Raw genomic sequence first — 19,502 nt, 5'->3', positions numbered from 1 at the left:
GGGGGGCTCCCGCCTAGCCGTGCCCCCTTCCCAACGTGATCTCGCTGGTACGCCCGGGACCTCTGAGCGCGCGGCCAGGGAGCTGCGCGCTTGGCAACGGGAACGAGCCATGCGCGCTCCCGCTCACACCTGAAGCTTCTCGGCTCATCCCGCACCTGCAGCGAATCAGCTCGTCAAGTCTGGGCTTAAATTTGCTGGTCTCCCAGCGCTCCGTGCAAGTTCGTGCCGTAACCTCCTCGCAGAAGTGGTTACTCTTCCCTCCCTGTTCATTTCTATCCGAGTTTATCTCAGCCCTTGGTGACAACTTTCTCTTTCGGCTACACAACGTGCACCATTTATTCCTTCCACCATTACAACAACAACAAAAACCCGCGCAGCGGAAGTGTGTCACTGTAAACCCGAACCGAGGAAACAGCAGCTGTAAACTAACTGTTAGGGTTTGTGGAAGACCCCAAGCGCACGACACCAGGCAGAGATGGGGTTAGCCGAAAACTGGCATACTTTATTCCTTACACGTACAAATAGTCAAACATAGGAAGGCAATGAGCGACAAGGAAAAAACGGAAAGTCCAAGGGGAAAAACTCGCGGGTAATCCAAACGGGAACACGGCAGGATACTTCCACGGGGAAACTTTGCAAGGGAAAAACATGAACCGAGGGCTGGGATGAGTTCGTAGAGAAAAGGACCGTGGGAGGAGAGTAGCCGCTACTGCGGGGAGGTTACAACAGAACTGACAACGGGCACGTGGGAGGCCACCAAACTTAAGCCCAGCCCTGATGACTAAGCCCGGCCCTGACGAGCCGATTGGCTGCCGGCGCGGGGTGGGCGGGCCACGGCGCGGGGTGAGCGAGCCATAACAGTACCCCCCCCTCCACGGGAGCCACCAGGCGACTTGCCCGGCTTGTCGGGACGGGAATGATGGAACTCAGTGAGCAGCTCAGGGTCCAGGATGAGCTGGCGAGAGACCCAGCTACGTTCCTCCGGACCGTAGCCCTCCCAGTCCACCAAATACTGGAACCCCCGTCCTCGGCGCCGGACGTCCAGCAGCCGGCGGACCGTCCACTGGGGGTGCCCATCCAAGATCTCAGGGGGAGGCGGAGCCGGGGCCGGAGGCATCAGAGGACTGTGGGAGACAGGCTTAACCCGAGACACATGAAACACGGGATGGGTCTTCAAGGAAGCCGGAAGCTTCAGACTCACCGCCGCGGGGCCGAGAACCTTCCTGATCTCAAGGGGCCCGACAAACCGGAGGTTCAGCTTCTTCGCGGTGGACTGAAGCGGGAGATCCTTCGAGGACAGCCACACCCTTTGGCCTGGTTGGTACGTAGGTGCTGGGGACCGGCGTCGGTTGGCTCCCCGACTGGCGCGCTCAGCTGCCCGGAGCAGAGCAGCTCTGGTCACCTCCCAGATGCGACGACACTGGTTCAGATGGACCTGCACAGAGGGAACCGCCACTTCCGACTCCTGTGCAGCAAAGAGAGGCGGCTGGTAGCCCAGGGACACCTCAAAAGGTGAGAGGCCGATGGCTGAGCTGACCAGGGAGTTGATGGCATACTCGACCCAGGGGAGGAACCGGCTCCAGGAGCTGGACTTCTTGGCGGCCACGCACCGGAGGGCAGACTCCATGCTCTGGTTCATCCTCTCTGTCTGTCCGTTAGTCTGTGGGTGATAGCCAGAGGAGAAACTAACAGAGGCACCCAACCCCTTACAAAAGGCCCGCCATACCTGGGAGACGAACTGGGGCCCTTGGTCCGAGACCACGTCCAGGGGAAGGCCGTGGAGACGGAACACGTGGCTTGTCAGGAGGTCCGCCGTCTCAAAAGCCGATGGGAGTCTGGGGAGGGCCACCAGGTGCACTCCCTTACTGAAGCGGTCCACCACTGTCAGGATCACAGTGTTACCCTGGGAGGGAGACAGTCCGGAGACAAAATCCAACGCCACATGGGACCAGGGCCGGCTTGGAGTTGGGAGGGGCTGCAGCAGACCCGCGGGTGCCTGGTGAGAGGCCTTGCTGCGAGCACAGACGGAGCAGGCCCCAACGAAGTCCCTGACGTCGTTCCTCATGGTGGGCCACCAGAAACGCCGAGCCAGAAAGGTGAAGGTGCGGTGGACACCCGGGTGGCAAGCAAACTGACTGGCATGACCCCACTGGAGAACCCGGGGCCGGACTGCATCCGGGACGAATAGGCGGCGTGGAGGGACGTGGCTCGGGGCGGGATGGGAGCGCAACGCCTGCCTGACCACGGTCTCGATGCCCCAGGTAACCACGCCAACCACCCTGGCCTCAGGAAGGATGGGAGTCAGCTCCTCTGTAGCTGGCTCCCTCCTCGGGTGTTGTCGGGACAGGGAGTCTGCCTTCATGTTGCGGGACCCGGGGCGATAAGTCAGCGTGAAGTCAAACCGACTGAGGAAGCTGGCCCACCATGCCTGCCGACCATTGAGGCGCTTGGTTGCCCGGATGAACGTCAAGTTCTTATGATCCGTCCAGATGGTGAACGGCTGTTCCGCCCCCTCCAGCCAATGGCGCCACTCCTCCAGAGCAGCCACCACTGCCAGCAGCTCCCGGTTCCCGACATCGTAGTTCTCCTCGGCGGGGAGGAACCGGCGAGAGAAGGCGGCGCATGGGTGGACCTTCTGGTCAGACGCTGACCGCTGGGAGAGGACAGCCCCCAACCCGGTGTCCGAAGCGTCCACCTCTACGATGAACTGCGTCTTGGGGTCGGGGTGGAGCAGGACCGGGGCGCTGGTGAACCTCTCCTTGAGGGACTGGAACGCAGAGTGGGCAGCCGGGAACCAGATGAACGGCTGGGAGGGGGAGGTCAGCCGGGTGAGAGGTTCTGCCACGCAGCTGTAGTTCCGGATGAACCTCCGATAGAAGTTCGCAAACCCGAGGAAGCTCTGTAATTCCTTCCGTGATGTGGGATCGGGCCAGTCCACCACAGCCTGGATCTTGCGGGGGTCGGCCCGGGTCTGTCCCCTCTCAACGACGAAGCCCAGGTAGTCAACGGAAGGGGAATGGAACCGGCACTTCTCTGCCTTGACGAAGAGCCGGTTCTGGAGGAGACATTCGAGTACCCGGCGGACATGCTGGACATGTTCCTCGAGGGTCCTGGAGAAGATGAGGATGTCATCGAGGTACACCACTACAAACTCGTCGAGCATGTCGCGGAGAATGTCATTCATGAGAGCCTGGAATACCGCCGGGGCGTTGGTGAGGCCGAACGGCATGACCAGGTACTCATAATGACCCCGGGGCGTCTTAAAGGCTGTCTGCCACTCGTCCCCCTTCCGGATCCGAACCAGATGATAGGCACACCGGAGGTATTGCTTAGTGAAGACTGTAGCCTGGGTGAGGGGCTCAAGGGTGGAACTCATGAGAGGAAGGGGGTACTTGTTCTTGATGGTTATCTCATTGAGTTGGCGATAGTCAATGCAGGGTCGGAGGCCCCTGTCCTTCTTCTTCACGAAAAAGAATCCAGCTGCCACCTGGGAGGACAAGGGCCGAATGAGCCCCGCTGCCAAGGACTTGGAGATGTACTCGTCCATCGCAGCTTTCTCGGGGATGGTCAGACTGTACAGACGACTGCTGGGAAGGGGTGCCCCAGAGTGGAGGTCGATAGCACAGTCATAAGGCCGATGAGGAGGAAGAGATTGGGCCCGGGTCTTGCTGAAAACCTCACCTAACTCGTGGTACTCAGGGGGAACAGAGGAGAGGTCGGGAGGCGGGGTACTAGGGGCACGTCGGGGGAATGGGGCGGGAGCAGCCTGGAGACATTGGGCATGACACGAGGAGCTCCACTCCATGATGGTACCGCAGGCCCAGGCGATGTGTGGCTCATGCTGCATGAACCAGGGGCGCCCTAAGATCACGGGGACTGGATGATGTAGAACCGAAGTCTCTCCACATGGTTACCTGCTATGGTGAGAGAGACAGGGTGGGTACGTTGGGTGACGCTGGCCAGGCAGCGCTCGTCCAGCGCGAAGGCCTCCATGGGCTAGCGGGATGTTAGCCTGGGCAGCAAACTCCGAGTCCAGGAAACACTCATCAACCCCCCAGTCGAGGAGTGCACCCACCGTGAGCCGCTGGTCAGCCCAGGCCAGGGTAACGCTAACCAGATGGTTCTGTGGGGCAGGACGGCGGGAACAGGAAAGTCGGCTCACTAGGATCTCCCGGGGCCCCAGTGAGCCTAGTCTTTTGGCCGAGTGGGGCAGCCGCTGATCAGATGTCCCTTCTGGCCACAGTAGAGGCATTGACCCGCCTTGAACCGGGCCTCCCGTTCGGCCAGACTAAGGCACGTGCGCCCCAGCTGCATAGGTTCCTCCCCCGTCGTGGTCTGGGGCGCCGGGGGAGAAACGGCCACAGGGAAAGTGGGGCGAACAGGAGTAGGGATCCTGTTAGGAGTGCTGGACGACTGGGGAATGGACGGGGATCCACGCAAGGCTCGCTCGCGCCTCCTCTCCCGGAGGCGTCCGTCGATGCGGATGGCGAGCTTGATCAGGTCCTCGAGGGAGGTGGGCTCCTCCCGGGTGGCTAGCTGGTCCTTGACAGCCTCGCTGAGACCTCTCCGGAAGGTGACCCGAAGTGACCGGTCGTTTCAGCCGCTCTCAGCTGCGGCCAGCCTGAACTCCACCGAGTAGTCTGTGACACTGCCACTGCCCTGCTGGATATTGCTCAGCCGAGCACCAGGGTCCTGGCCACCGACTGGATGGTGGAAAACCTTCCGTAGTTCCGCCTCAAAGGCCTCGTAGGTGAGGCAGAAACTGGCATTCATGGACCAGGAAGCAGTGGCCCACTGAGCTGCTCGGCCTGTGAGCAGGTTGGTCACGTAAGCGACCCGGGCAGCATCAGACGTGAACATGCTGGGTTGGTGCAGGACGACCAGCTCACACTGCATGATGAACGTGGCACAGGTCTCAAAGTCGCCATCAAACGGTCGTGGGCTGGAGAGGCAGGGCTCCCGGGGAACTGGGTTGAGCCCCACAGGGTTAACCGGGGCAGCGGGCCAAGGGGGCGGGTTACCCACGACTCCAGGGGCAGGCTGGCCTGGCGGCTGGATGGTGAGAGCCGCCGTGATGGTTTGCAACTTCCGCAGGAGCTGTGCTTGTTGGCTCGCCAACGCCGCCTGCTGGCTCGTTAGGTTACCCACACAGGCTTGGAGGGGCGGGACCCGAGTCTTAAGATCTCTCACCGCGGCGGAGGCCGCCTCTAGCTGCTGGGTGTGGGAGTTAGTCAGTTGGATCTGTTCGATGAGAGCCGCTCGAAGCGGGCGGCCGTTACGCTCTCTGTGTCGGCTGGGGTCGTCATGGTCAGTTCGTACTGTTAGGTTTTGTGGAAGACCCCAAGCGCACGACACCGGGCAGAGATGGGGTTAGCCGAAAACTAGCGTACTTTATTCCTTACACGTACAAATAGTCAAACATGGGAAGGCAATGAGCGACAAGGAAAAAACGGAAAGTCCAAGGGGAAAAACTCGCGGGTAATCCAACCGGGAACACGGCAGGATACTTCCACGGGGAAACTTTGCAAGGGAAAAACATGAACCAAGGGCTGGGATGAGTTCGTAGAGAAAAGGACCGTGGGAGGAGAGTAGCCGCTACTGCGGGGAGGTTACAACACGAACTGACAACGGGCACGTGGGAGGCCACCAAACTTAAGCCCAGCCCTGATGACGAAGCCCGGCCCTGACGAGCCGATTGGCTGCCGGCGCGGGGTGGGCGGGCCACGGCGCGGGGCGAGCGAGCCATACCACTAACGTTCCTATTAGCTCAATAAGGGGAATTATGTAGCCCCATAACCACTACAGTACTACCTAAGATACTTGTTTCAAAACCTCCCTCTACCCCCCCCTTCCCTTATATTACTCCAGTTAAATTAAACAAATTCAATAGTAATTTTCCAGATGATTGTACTAAGTGTGAGCAGGCAAAAGGGACTCTATGGCATTGTATGTGGCAATGTGAAACAATACAAATGTTGTGGGAAGAGGAGAGACTCATGATAGAAGAGACCTTAGCAATAAAACTCACCCTGGAGCCCAAATTATTCATCCTTGGTCTGTATCCAAATGGGCATGATATACAGGAAAGAGAGAAAATCTTCTTAAATTTATGTTTTTTACAAGCTAAACGATTAATAGCTCTTTCATGGAAGAACGTTAATAGACAACAAATAAGTCAATGGCTTAGGGACATGTGTTTAACCCTACCCTTGGAGAAAATCACATATATACTAAAAGATAAACAGGACCTATTTAAAAAGATACGGAGGCCGTTTATACATTTTATTGAACATAAAGACCTGGGAAATATTTTAGATGAACTAGAAGATGAGTGTGTGTGTGTGTGTGTGTGTGTGTGTGTGTGTGTGTGTGTGGGGGGGGGGTTGTGAGCCTGCAAAGTGATTTTTTTTCTAAGGTGATGTATTTTGACCATTGGCTACCCATACAGAATGGAGGAGAAATTGTATAGGAAAAGAGAAACTTTTGTTTTGTGTTATGCTTTTCTTTTATTGTTGTTTTAGTAGTTTTTATACATATTTGCTATTGGAATGTATCTTTCAGAAATGGTTTGATATTTCATACGCTGTATACTATGCTTAGGTACACAAATGCACTATATGTATTACATTTCCTTTTTGCTTTTGTTCCCAGACGGTATTGTTGTAATGCACAATGTTTTTGTTGTTATTATTGAAAAATCAATAAAGTATATCGATAAAAAAATACTGTTGTCTGTGCCCCTGATCGTGGCATGGTAAGACAAACTGGATTTGGTCCCCGGGTGCCGCACGGCGGCTGCCCCCTGCTCCAAGCTACACAGCTAGGATGGATTAAATGCAGCGCATAATTTCGCCACGGGGATCAATAAATGATCGCAAAATCTCAAAACTCAAAATATATGTAATAATAAACGCCTGGTCTTAGACTTAATTGACTGCGGCGACGTTATAAAGGATAACAGTCTTATTTTATTTGTTGACTTTTACTAGGCCTTTGTTTCCGTTGCACATTAATTTATCTTTGAAACACTTAATTTCTTTGGTTTTGGTGATTATTTTCAAAGAGTAATTAATACCCTTTCCAATAAAGGTGGTAGCTCGGTGAAATTACCTTATGGGACATCACAACGGTTTGATATTGGTAGGAGAATTCGTCAAGGATGAATAGTCCATTGCCAAGCATTTAACAATCAGATTAAGTAGAAATTCCAGTCCAAAAGGTGGCGGTAATATAAACTGTTAGCCAACAGCCATATAACCACGAAGAAGAAGAAAAAGAAGACGATGGTGATGAAGATTTTATTTTTATTTAATTTACTTTATTTAAAACTTAATCGTACCAGTAATGCCTTGTAAAATTCCTAGTGCATGTAATGCACATGGCAATAAAAGTCTTTCTGATTCTGGTTGAATTGCCATTTAACGATCAGGCTAAGTACTCATTCCAATCCAAAAGGTAGCGGTAATGCGCATGAAAGCTGTGTGGGAACAGCCATGTAACCACGAAGAAGAAGAAGAAGAAGAAGAAGAAGACGTGGGGGAGGAAGAAGAGTACAACGACTCACTCCATCTTGGTGTGTACGACACACGCACGGCGAAGCACACCGGAACAGCTTACGTTTCTGCGTCGATAGGTATCGTCGTGCCGTTGATAGCTGTCGTTCATCTTGCTGTGGCCTACTAAACATGCCAAAGGTTGTCTCGCGTAGTGTTGTTTGTTCGGACACCAGAGACAGAGAAGAATATGACGACGGAGAAAAACCTCTTCACGTTTACTACTGCCTCTGTGGTCAGATGGTTTTGGTCCTTGATTGCCAATTGGAAAAACTGCCAATGCGGCCCCGTGACAAAGCACGAGTAATAGATGCAGTCAAACATGCCCACAAATTCTGCAACTTGGAAGAAGACGAAAACGTTTACATAAAAAGAGCAGAGGGCATCGAAAGACAGTTTCGCAAGAAATGTGGCAAGTGCGGTTTACTACTTTTCTATCAACATCAAATGAAGAATACACCCGTCACTTTCATTATCGATGGAGCGGTGGTTAAGTTTGGACAAGGATTCGGGAACACATGTGTTTACAGCCAAAAGCAGCAAGAGGCACCGAAAAAAGTCCGCGTGATGATGACGAAGCGGACCAAAGACATGGGCAAGTTCAGCTCCGTCACTGTCTCCACCATTGACGAAGAGGAAGAGGAAATTGAGGCGAGAGAGATTGCGGACTCGTACGCTCAGAATGCCAAAGTGATTGAAAAACAGTTGGAGAGGAAGGGAATGAGCAAGAAGCGACTCCAGGAGCTAGCGGAGCTGGAGGCGAAGAAGGCAAAGATGAAAGGCACCCTCATTGACAATCAGTTTAAGTAGAACACCCGGAACACATCTTGCTTAGCGACTTTAAACCGCATCAAAGTCTGGTGTTAGATATGGACCCACTAACGGTGACGCCGAGATTTGTTTTGAATCAATTTTCTCGAGGTTGTGTTTGTGTGACCACATTTATCCCGTTTTGTTCAGGTGGGTGTTTGTTGGCTGGAGCAGGAGTCGTGCATATTTATCACAGGGCAAGATGTTTAATTTTAAAAGTTTTTTTTTTTCGAAAACTAGACCGACATAGAGGTAGTTGAAAATAAAACTTGGGAATCTTATCTCATGTGTATAGTTTTTAAAATATTACCTTTTTTGTGCGTATTTACTAGGTGATAGTTGCACCACGGAGGGCAGGTAGTGTGATTTTGTTTGGGGTGGGGGTGGTCATGGGGTCATTTTCGATGCATATCATGCAGTTCTATACTGCCTTCAGCTTTCTTGAATACATTAAATTTTATGGGTACGTCACCTTCATTGATTAAAGGAAATTGGCAAAACTGTGCACATAATTCCGAGTAGCTGCAAAAGAATAAGTAGTGAATAAATCATCAGTTAACTTTTAGTTAAGTAGTTCTCGGATAACTCGATCTTCTATACTGTAAGCTAATTAAGAACATACTTTAAGCTCTATCAATGAACCAGTGATTTGTTCCTTGGGATCTGTGAATCTGCATAATGACCAATTAATGAGTTGTTCCTGATTAACTCTGACTCGGGTGCTAAATGACATGCTAACCCATAAACCATTACTTCCTTATTTTCTCTATATTCGTTATTATTTTTGTGTCCCCTCGTGCAAATACACCATATTTACTGAAGTACCGGCGTCCCCGCATATTTCAGCCTTAAGTTTTTATTTGCTGATAATTTAACTTTAAAGGAAAAAATGCTTAAATGTTCCTTGATCCGACCTCCCTCAAAAAAATAAAATGCCAGAAGCGCCTGTCTACTACTAAGATGAGACATGACATACAGACAGAGCAGTCCGCTCATAGGACGACCAAGATGGCAAAACATGTACAACAGTGGGGCTAATTTGCTGTTTATCTTGTCTTTTCTGAGTTTAGCAAGACGACAGTATAACCAGCAGCAACTTTTTTGAGCCTTAAACAACGTTGGTATTCCATGTGCCCTATCTCCACCTGCAGCCAAGTGAAGCTGTCCTAACGTTAAGCCCATGCAACTAGTCTAGCTTGATTTAGCTAGCAGAACAAGGCTGCTTCGACTGGAAAGTTTTGTTTGCTCAACATGAATTAATTTCCATGCAAAATACATTACTTCTCCCACTTTGCAGAAAGAACGAGAATGAGGGAAAAGAAAAGGCTTGGTTATGTACAGCTCTTTTGTCACTGAAGATAAGTTAGGACAGGGCAAGAGGGAACATAGGTGGGGTAGTAGACCAACACAGGCAAAACCGATAAAGGGGACAAACACTGGTCCAGCTTACATTTACATTGTCTTTAAAAAGAAAAAGCAATGCCTCCACCTTTTCTCCTGTTAATCCATTTAAAGCTGGTGAGACATAAGCTTTGCATACAGAAACGTGGAGTCATTTTTAGAGCTGTTATCAAACTGCAACACTGGGTCATCTGGCTTTTTGTTTAGAATGGGTCAAAGTTCAAATTCAGGAGTAGAACAAGTCAGCCCAGCATCCAGCTCCCCATGGTAGCATTCCGGAAAACTAAATGGTCCAAGTATGTATCTTCTATAAGACACTTTTAGAGGTATAAGCACCAAAATGCATATATTTATTGGCAATTTTCCATGAAGTAGTTTTAAAAAAAATGTGCATGCCTGTGATGTGATGCATACGTCCTGTAATTTATGTAAAAATGTTTATACTGATGAATAATACACTTGGAGTTTAGAACTGTATATCCTGACATCGTTATTTCTCCTCCACTCGCAGGGCACAACGTGGGGGGGGGGGGTGCAGAGGGTGCAATGCACACAGGTGCTGCATCAGCGGGGGCGCCAAAAGACCGTACGTAAAATCTCACTGGCCACGTTGTTAGGTACACCTTGCTAGTACCGGGTTGGACCCCCTTTTGCATTCAGAACTGCCTTAATCCTTCGTGGCATAGATTCAACAAGGTACTGGAAACATTCCTCAGAGAGTTTGGTCCATATTGACATGATAGCATCACGCAGTTGCTGCAGATTCGTCGGCTGCACATCCATGATGCGAATCTCCCGGTCCACCACATCCCAAAGGTGCTCTATTGGATTGAGATCTGGTGACTGTGGACAGTGATTAAAGTGGGCCGGAGTTACCCGGATCCCGACACCGGCACTTCCCCTCCTCCCCCAAGTCAACCGGAGCTGAGATCCGGCACTCTGTAGACAGGAGTAATTTCAACCTTTTTGTCACAGTAAAATTTAAAACAAAAAACATGATTCAGCCAATTCACAAGCATTACAAAATAAATCGCAAATAAAGTCGTTCTTCTATTTTTATACTACTTTACTTTTTCTAAAAGTTTGAATGATATCGCGTCCTCACGTGACCCGCACCTGCCTGCTGTCTGGCTTCACCAGACTTGACATCAAAAGAGACTGGCTTCACACTCACGGGTCAGGGTCAGTTCACCGCACCAGGCAGACAAGACTCGAGAGAGCGTCAACCTGCTACCTGCACTATTATCTTGGATTGGGGGGCATAAAGAGTGAGTATCTTCAGTGTATTTCCAATAGTATTTCCAATAGTTTTAGCTCTGCTGTGGTTTTCATTCAAGCAACTAACGTTAGCGAACGTAACATTAGCTAGCTAGCTAACTAGCTATCTTCCACCCGGTAACGTTGCTAGCTAGTTGCTGACGTTGCTGGCTAGTTGTTTGAATGCTGCTAGGCAAGCTAACTATCGGTAGCGTCCGGTAACGTTACCGGTAGCTAGCTAGTTATGTTTGTCCAACCTTAGCTCTGGCCATGCAATATTTTCATTCAAATAACTAACTAGCTAGCAAACGTTAGCTACCGGTAGCTATTATTAGCTTGTTTCAGCATTCAATTTTTATTGCTGAAAAACTGGTTTGTTTTATATTATGATTGGAATTGGAACATTAAATGTTGTGATGACTATTAGTAAATTCATGAAGTCTGTTCAGTGGCACTTTCAACTAATACAAAAGACTGATTAAAATGCATTTCAATTTTTAAATTGAACATGTAGCCAGTGATTTATTGAGTATGTAGTGTGTGTGTGTGTACATGTGCTCATAGGGTTAATTTCCTGATTTGAGACGCAGTATTGGGGCCGACTATCACTCCCGCACTTTTGCCCACCTCTCTAATACAGAGATCCCCCACTTACCAAATCCCACTTTAACCCCTGACTGTGGAGGCCATTTGAGTACAGTGAACTCATTGTCATGTTCAAGAAACCAGTCTGAGATGATTTATGACATGGCGTGTTATCCTGCTGGAAGTAGCCATCAGAAGATGGGAACACTGTGGTCATAAAGGGATGGACATGGTCAGCAACAATACTCAGGTAGGCTGTGGCGTTGACACGATGCTCAATTGGTACTAAGGGGCCCAAAGTGTGCCAAGAAAATATCCCCCACACCATTACACCACCAGCAGCAGCCTGAACCGTTGATACAAGGCAGGATGGATCCATGTTTTCATGTTGTTGACGCCAAATTCTGACCCTACCACCCGAATGTCGCAGCAGAAATCGAGACTCATCAGAGCAGGCAACGTTTTTCCAATCATCTATTGTCCAATTTTGGTGAGCCTGTGCGAATTGTAGCCTCAGTTTCCTGTTCTTAGCTGACAGGAGTGGCACCCGGTGTGGTCTTCTGCTGCTGTAGCCCATCTGCCTCAAGGTTCGACGTGTTGTGCGTTCAGAGATGCTCTTCTGCATACCTCGGTTGTAATGAGTGGTTATTTGAGTTACTGTTGCCTTTCTATCAGCTCGAACCAGTCTGGCCATTCTCCTCTGACCTCTGGCATCAACAAGGCATTTTCGCCCACAGAACTGCCGCTCACTGGATATTTTCTCTTTTTCGGGCCATTCTCTGTAAACCCTAGAGATGGTTGTGCGTGAAAATCCCAGTAGATCAGCAGTTTCTGAAATACTCAGACCAGCCCGTCTGGCACCAACAACCATGCCACATTCAAAGTCACTTAAATCACCTTTCTTCCCCATTCTGATGCTCGGTTTGAACTGCAGCAGATCGTCTTGACCATGTCTGCATGCCTAAATGCATTGAGTTGCTGCCATGTGATTAGCTGATTAGAAATTTGCGTTAACGAGCAGTTGGACAGGTGTGCCTAATAAAGTGGCCGGTGAGTGTATATATATATATAATTAAAAAATATAACATGTAACTAAATATTCTAATCCAAAATTCTCATCTACGTAATAATATTTATAAATATTAAACTTTTAAAAAACAAATAGGCCTATAACCAGAAATTGTTTACTGTACACCGTACTTTTGGCGCCCTCGCTGATGCGGCGCCTGTGTGCGTTGCACCCTCTGCAACCCCCGCCCCCCCCACGTTGCGCCCTTTCAGGATGTTATAGTTATGCTAGATAATTATGAGAGGCTTTGCAGATCAGGCTGTCTCTTTCTCCCTCAGCATAGTCCTCATGTAGTTCCAAGTGTTGACTTAAAGTGGTTATCAGCAGTTTGAACAGTTTTAATTAAGAACACCATATTTAGTCAAACTCTTACTATATCGACAGCTATCAAAACAGAAGATACATTGTGGAAAAAAATCCTGCCTGTGGCATCTTCAGCCGCTATAAACAGAGAATGTTCTATTTACCCGTTCTTTATCAGCCAATCGAGAGATCTTTGCAAATCTCTATCGATCCCTATTTGCTGTCAATCCAGGTTTTTTTTTTTTTTTTTTGCGTCACAAGGCTCTTGGGCAGAAGTGAGCGGTCGGATTCCTTAGCTACATTTTGAAAACATCCTGCTAGTTCTTGCTAACTACCGCCTAGGATAGCTTACCACCCATCTGAAGTGTCACTGTATCTGCAAAGCCTCTTACTAATGTTACTAGTACTTGTTTTAATTACATCTCTCACTAACCATGGCATATACCAACATTTAAGTAGCGCTGTAACTAACAATTACTTAGATAATCACCTGAGATGACGATGATTACAATAATTGATTGGCTAATTTGATGATTACCGAGATTAGTTGACCAATGGGCTTTCAGCTTGAGAAACTGGTTGTAATAGAAGCTTGAGATGCTTGCTGTGACAAAGAAGCCCATAAAAATGGAGGAAAGCTTAGTGGAACGCTGGACTTGGTATATATCCGTGAAGACGTTTCGCCTCTCATCCAAGAGGCTTCCTCAGTTCGTGCCTTTCTGACTAGACCAAGCTAGCCTGACTGGCTGGTGATGAGACTCAGATATTTAGCCTCTAGGAGTCGTTGTCAGAGCTATTGATATATGCGTGGCTCTTTGTGTCCCGATGTTTAACAGGCCCAACAAGAAGAACACAAACACCTGAGAGGAGCTTTAAAAACCTGCAGCTACCCCAGTTGGACCTTTGTGAAAACTGCAACACGTTCCAAAAAGACCAACCAGGTGAGCGACGAGGAGAAAAGGAACAGAAGGAATAGCACAGTCATCCCATATGTTTCCGGGGTCTCCGAGAAACTCAGGAGAATTTTCAATATACTTCAAACCCAGCAACACACTCCGACAAAGACTGGTTCATCCCAAAGACCGTGTACCACACACCCGGAAAAGCAATCTGGTGTATGCCGTACAATGCAATGAGGATTGCACTGACCTATACATAGGAGAAACCAAACAACCACTACACAAACGGATGGCCCAACACAGAAGGCCAAACTCCTCAGGACAAGACTCAGCAGTCTATCTACACCTAAAGGAGAAGGCACACCCCTTTGAGGACAGCAACGTACACATTTTGGACAGAGAAGATAGATGGTTTGAAAGAGGGGTGAAGGAAGCCATATGCGAAACTGGAAAAACCATCCCTCAACAGAGGAGGAGGTCTGCGACACCACCTATCTCCCACCTACAATGCCGTCCTTTCATCTCTACCCAGGAGACTCAAGAAGCCTAGCCTCCAAGAACAACAGTCGGTCACTAGCGGCTCCAACGACTCTCATAACCACTGAACAATGAAGTCGAAACTAACACCCCCAACGACCGTCGCTGCTGAACAAATGCAAATCAATAGCTCCGATGGCTACGGGCCCGGCTGGACATCGAAGCACAAGAGAGCCACGCATATCAATAGCTCCGATAACGATGGGCGCGGCCATAACATCGATACACAAAAGAGCCACTCATATCTATGGCTCTGTTAGTGACGGGCGTTGTTAAACATCGGGACAGAAAGAGCCACGCATATCGATAACTCTGACAACGACTCCTAGAGGCTAAATATCTGAGTCTCATCACCAGCCAGTCAGACTAGCTTGGTCTAGTCAGAACGGCACGAACTGAGGAAGCCTCTTGGATGAGAGGCGAAACGTCTTCACGGATATATACCAAGTCCAGTTGCACTTGATTCAACTCTTTTGGATAACCATGACCTGGATGAATGAGAACGTTCACTGACTTAGTGGAACGCCCCTCCAGCTATGCCAGCAGCAGTGCTTCATGGAGTTTGGTTGTCATGATGGACGAAGTGCTTTGACAAGATCATTGTAGTGTTATGTGTCAGTAACAACGACTCCAGTTCCCAGTATGCATTCCATTACCAGGTTGCTCAGGTGACGCCCCAACATGGCTAAGCATGAGAACACTGTTAGCTAGTGTTATCTTGAATAAAGAAGTTTAAACCTACTCCCGAACAAACATGACAATCAAGTCTAGTTTTTTATGTTATAGTTGGCAAGAAAACTCAAAAATGTTGATACATGTTGGGGAGAAAGTGTTTGAATATTAAAAAATTAATATTCTCCTCAGCACCTGGGGTCTGCCTGTCAGAAACTCCAGGATCCAGTTGCAGAGGAAGGTGTTGAGTCCCAGGTCTCTGAGCTGAGTGGCAAGCTTTGATGAAATGATGGTGTTGAACGCTGTGCTGTAGTCAATGAACATAATTCTCACACATGTTCCTCTTGTCCAGATGGGAAAGGGTGGTGTGTAGTCTGTTGGCGATGGTGTCATCGGTGATCGGTTAGGTCTGTAGGCAAATTGCAGTGGGTCCAGCATATCAGGTAAGGATGAGGTGATGTGAGTCTTGACTAGCAACTTGAAGCATTTCACGATGAGATTTCTTTTGCTTACCTTAACTTTTATGGTAACTGAGATGATGAGTTATAGCCTGTTAGTCAGACTAATCAAGAGGCCCCCTGCCTCGCCCCCCCCCCGACTAATCATCAGGACCCCCTAACCCCCATCGCAGATTGGTGCTCTGGACGTGGAATGTCACCTCTGTGGCAGGGAAGGAGCCTGGGCTGGTGCGGGAGGTGGAGCGGTACCAACTAGATAGTTGGGCTCACCTCCACACATAGCATGGGTTCTGATACCCAACTCCTGGAGAGGAGTTTAACTCATTACTTTTTCGGAGTTGGCCAAGGTGACAGGCGCCAGGTGGCTGTGGGGATACTCACAAGTCCCTGGTTGAGCGCCGCCGTGTTGGAGTTCTCCCCGGGGAAAGAGAGGGTCGCCTCTATACTGTAACATTCTGATATGATATTCAGCATAACCTTTTTACCTTACAGCTTGCCATAGAATAGTCACATCGGTAAGTCTCGCGAGATTGAAGCAGTCATGTATGTGATCCAAGATGGTGGAATGAATGAACATGCAGTGCTGAGCCGGAATATGCGTTTATTATTTTATTAAGTGTATAATTGTGCCACAGGGCAAATACTACATGGTGTCAGAGTAGAGGCTTGACTACCAACGTGTCGCCGAGAAAATGGCATCTTACGGCGGTCCAGCTCCACGGATGGACTGGGATTCGGCGAATTTACCCGAAGCATGGAGACGACTCCGGCAGCACGCAGAGTTGATGTTCACAGGTCCCCTGCGCGAAAAGAACGAGGAGGAGAAATGCAATTACCTTCTGCTACGGGTCGAGGGGAAAAGGACGTGATGTGCACAACACCTGGACGCCCACGGGAGAAGAAGCCAGGAAGTTTAACACGTATTACAATAAGTACACAGAGTATATCACACCAAAGGCTAACCCAATTTGTGCCAGATATAAATTCCATGAAAAAATGCAGGGTGAGCGCGAATCGTTTGAGCAATTTGTAACAGAACTAAAACTGTTGGTAAAAGACTGTGGCTACCCAAACAGCGAGGAAATGGTCCGAGACCGCATTGTGTTTGCGACGGACTCACCCCGAGTGGGAGAAAAACTACTCAGCCAGGGTGCAGAGCTCGCGCTCGAAAGGGCCATAGCCGTTGCACGTTCACATGAGCTAGCACAGCAAGAGCTATGTTATGGCTCGCCCACCCCGCGCCGTGGCCCGCCCAACCCGCGCCGGCAGCCAATCAGCTCGTCAGGGACGGGCTTAGTCGTGAGGGCTGGGCTTAAGTTTGCTGGTCTCCCAGCGCCCGTTGTCAGTTCGTGCCGTAACCTCCTCGCAGTAGTGGTTACTCTTCCCTCCCGGTGCATTTCTCTCCGAGTTTATCTCAACCCAGTCGCACGGACTTTCGTGATGGCATCACGTTAATTAATCTATCGTGATACCATCACGATTATGACCTGTTTACGTGATGTGGTCACGATCTGATAGAACCCTAACCTTCGTGACCACATCACGTAAATCAGGTCATAATCGTGATGGTATCACGATCGAAAGTCCGTGCGACTGGGTAGGTTTATCTCAGCCCTTGGTTTATGGTTTTCTTTGTAAAGTTTCCCTGTGGAAGTATCCTGCCGTGTTCCCAGTTTGGATTACCCGTGAGTTTTTTTCCTTGGATTTCCCGTTTTCTTGTCGCTCATTGGCCTCCTGTGTATGACCGTTGTACGAGTAAGTAATAAAGTACACCAGTTTCGGCTAACCCCATCTCTGCCTGGTGTCGTGTGCTTGGGGTCTTCCACAAACCCTAACAGTTCGAACTGACCAACAGTACGAACTGACCATGACGACCCCAGCCGGCACAGAGAGTGTACCGACCAGTCCGGTTCAAGCAGCTCTCATCAGACAGATCCAACTGACCAACTCCCACACCCAGCAGCTAGAGGCGGCCTCTGCTGCGGTGAGGGATCTTCAGACTCAGGTCCAGTCCCTCCAAAGCTCTGTGGGTAACCTAACAAGCCAGGAGGCGGCGTTGGCGAGCCAACAAGCAGAGATCCTGCGGCAGTTGCAGACCATCACGGCGGCTCTCACCATCCAGCCGCCGGGCCAGCCTGCCCCTGGAGTTGTGGGTAACCCGCCCCCTGGGCCCGCTGCCCCAGTTAACCCTGTGGGGCTCAACCCAGTTCCCCGGGAGCCCTCCCTCTCCAGCCCACGACCATTTGATGGCGACTTTGAGACCTGTGCCACGTTTCTGCCTCACCTACGAGGACTTTGTGGCGGAACTACGGAAGGTTTTCCACCATCCAGTCAGTGGCCAGGACCCTGGTGCTCGGCTGAGCAGTATCCAGCAGGGCAGTGGCAGTGTCACAGACTACTCGGTGGAGTTCAGGCTGGCTGCAGCTGAGAGCAGCTGGAACAACCAGTCACTTCGGGTCACCTACCGGAGAGGTCTCAGCAAGGTTGTCAAGGACCAGCTAACCACCCGGGAGGAGCCCACCTCCCTCGAGGACCTGATCAGAGGAGGCGCGAGCAAGCCCTGCGTGGATCCCCGTCCATTCCCCAGTCGTCCAGCACTCCTGACAGGAAGCCTGCTCCTGCTCGCCCCACTTTCCCTGTGGCTGTTTCTCCCTCCACGCCCAGACCACGACGGGGGAGGAACCTATGCAGCTGGGGCGCACGCGCCTTAGTCAGGCCGAATGGGAGGCGCGGTTCAAGGCGGGTCAATGCCTCTACTGTGGCCAGAAAGGACATCTGATCAGCGGTTGCCCCACTCGGCCAAAAGATTAGGCTCACTGGGGCCCTGGGAGATCCTAGCGAGCCGCCTTTCCTATTCCCTCCGTCCTGCCCCACAGAACCATCTGGTTAGCGTTACCCTGGCCTGGGCTGACCAGCGGCTCATGGTGGGTGCACTCCTCGACACGGGAGCTGATGAGTGTTTCCAGGATAACATCCCGCTAGAGACGCTGGAGAAGCCCATGAAGGCCTTCATGCTGGACGAGCGCTGCCTGGCCAGCGTCACCCAATGCACCCACCCTGTCTCTCTCATCATAGCAGGGAACCATGTGGAGACTTAGGTTCGTCATCATCCAGTCCCCATTAGTCCCTGTGATCCTAGGGCGCCCCTGGTTTGTGCAGCATATGCCACACATCGCCTGGGCCTCCGGTACCATCATGGAGTGGAGCTCCTCGTGTCATGCCCAATGTCTCCAGGCTGCTCCCGGCCCATCCCCCCGACGTGCCCCTAGTGTCCCGCCTCCCGACCTCTCCTCTGTTCCCCCTGAGTACCATGAGCTAGGTGAGGATTTCAGCAAGACTCGGGCCCAATCTCTTCCTCCTCATCGGCCTTATGACTGTGCTATCGACCTCCACACTGGGGCACCCCTTCCCAGCAGTCGTCTGTACAGTCTGACCATCCCCGAGAAGGCTGGACGAGTACATCTCCGTGTCCTTGGCAGCGGGGCTCATTCGGCCCTCGTCCTCCCAGGTGGCAGCTGGATTCTTTTTCGTGAAGAAGGACGGGGGCCTCCGACCCTGCACTGACTATCACCAACTCAATGAGATAACCATCAAGAACAAGTACCCCCTCCCCTCATGAGTTCCACCCTTGAGCCCCTCACCCAGGCTACTGTCTTCACTAAGCTGGACCTCCGGTGTGCCTATCATCTGGTCCGGATCCGGAAGGGGGATGAGTGGAAGACAGCCTTTAAGACGCCCCGGGGTCATTATGAGTACCTGGTCATGCCGTTCAGTCTCACCAACACCCCGGCGGTATTCCAGGCTCTCATGAATGACATTTTCCGCGACATGCTCGACGAGTTTGTGGTGGTCTACCTTGATGATATCCTCATCTTCTCCAGGACCCTCGAGGAACATGTCTAGCATGTCCGCCGGGTACTCGAACGTCTCCTCCGGAACCGGCTCTTCGTCAAGTCAG

At 50.6% G+C, this 19,502-nt stretch overlaps 1 protein-coding gene across 1 annotated transcript; it reads left to right on the top strand.

The window, feature by feature from the left end:
- Positions 1-7,544: 7,544 nt before the first annotated feature.
- On the top strand, positions 7,545-10,241 carry steep1 (STING1 ER exit protein 1). The gene has a single exon (XM_056281835.1). The coding sequence runs from the start codon at positions 7,686-7,688 to the stop codon at positions 8,361-8,363; it is 678 nt and encodes a 225-aa protein (XP_056137810.1). The 5' UTR covers positions 7,545-7,685; the 3' UTR covers positions 8,364-10,241.
- The last annotated feature ends 9,261 nt before the right edge of the window (positions 10,242-19,502 follow it).

The sequence above is a fragment of the Lampris incognitus genome, chromosome 6 (assembly GCF_029633865.1).
Source record: "Lampris incognitus isolate fLamInc1 chromosome 6, fLamInc1.hap2, whole genome shotgun sequence".
Lineage (NCBI taxonomy): Eukaryota > Metazoa > Chordata > Actinopteri > Lampriformes > Lampridae > Lampris > Lampris incognitus.
The sequence above is the reverse complement of the archived record's forward strand: the minus strand, read 5'-3'. Positions and strand labels throughout refer to the sequence as shown.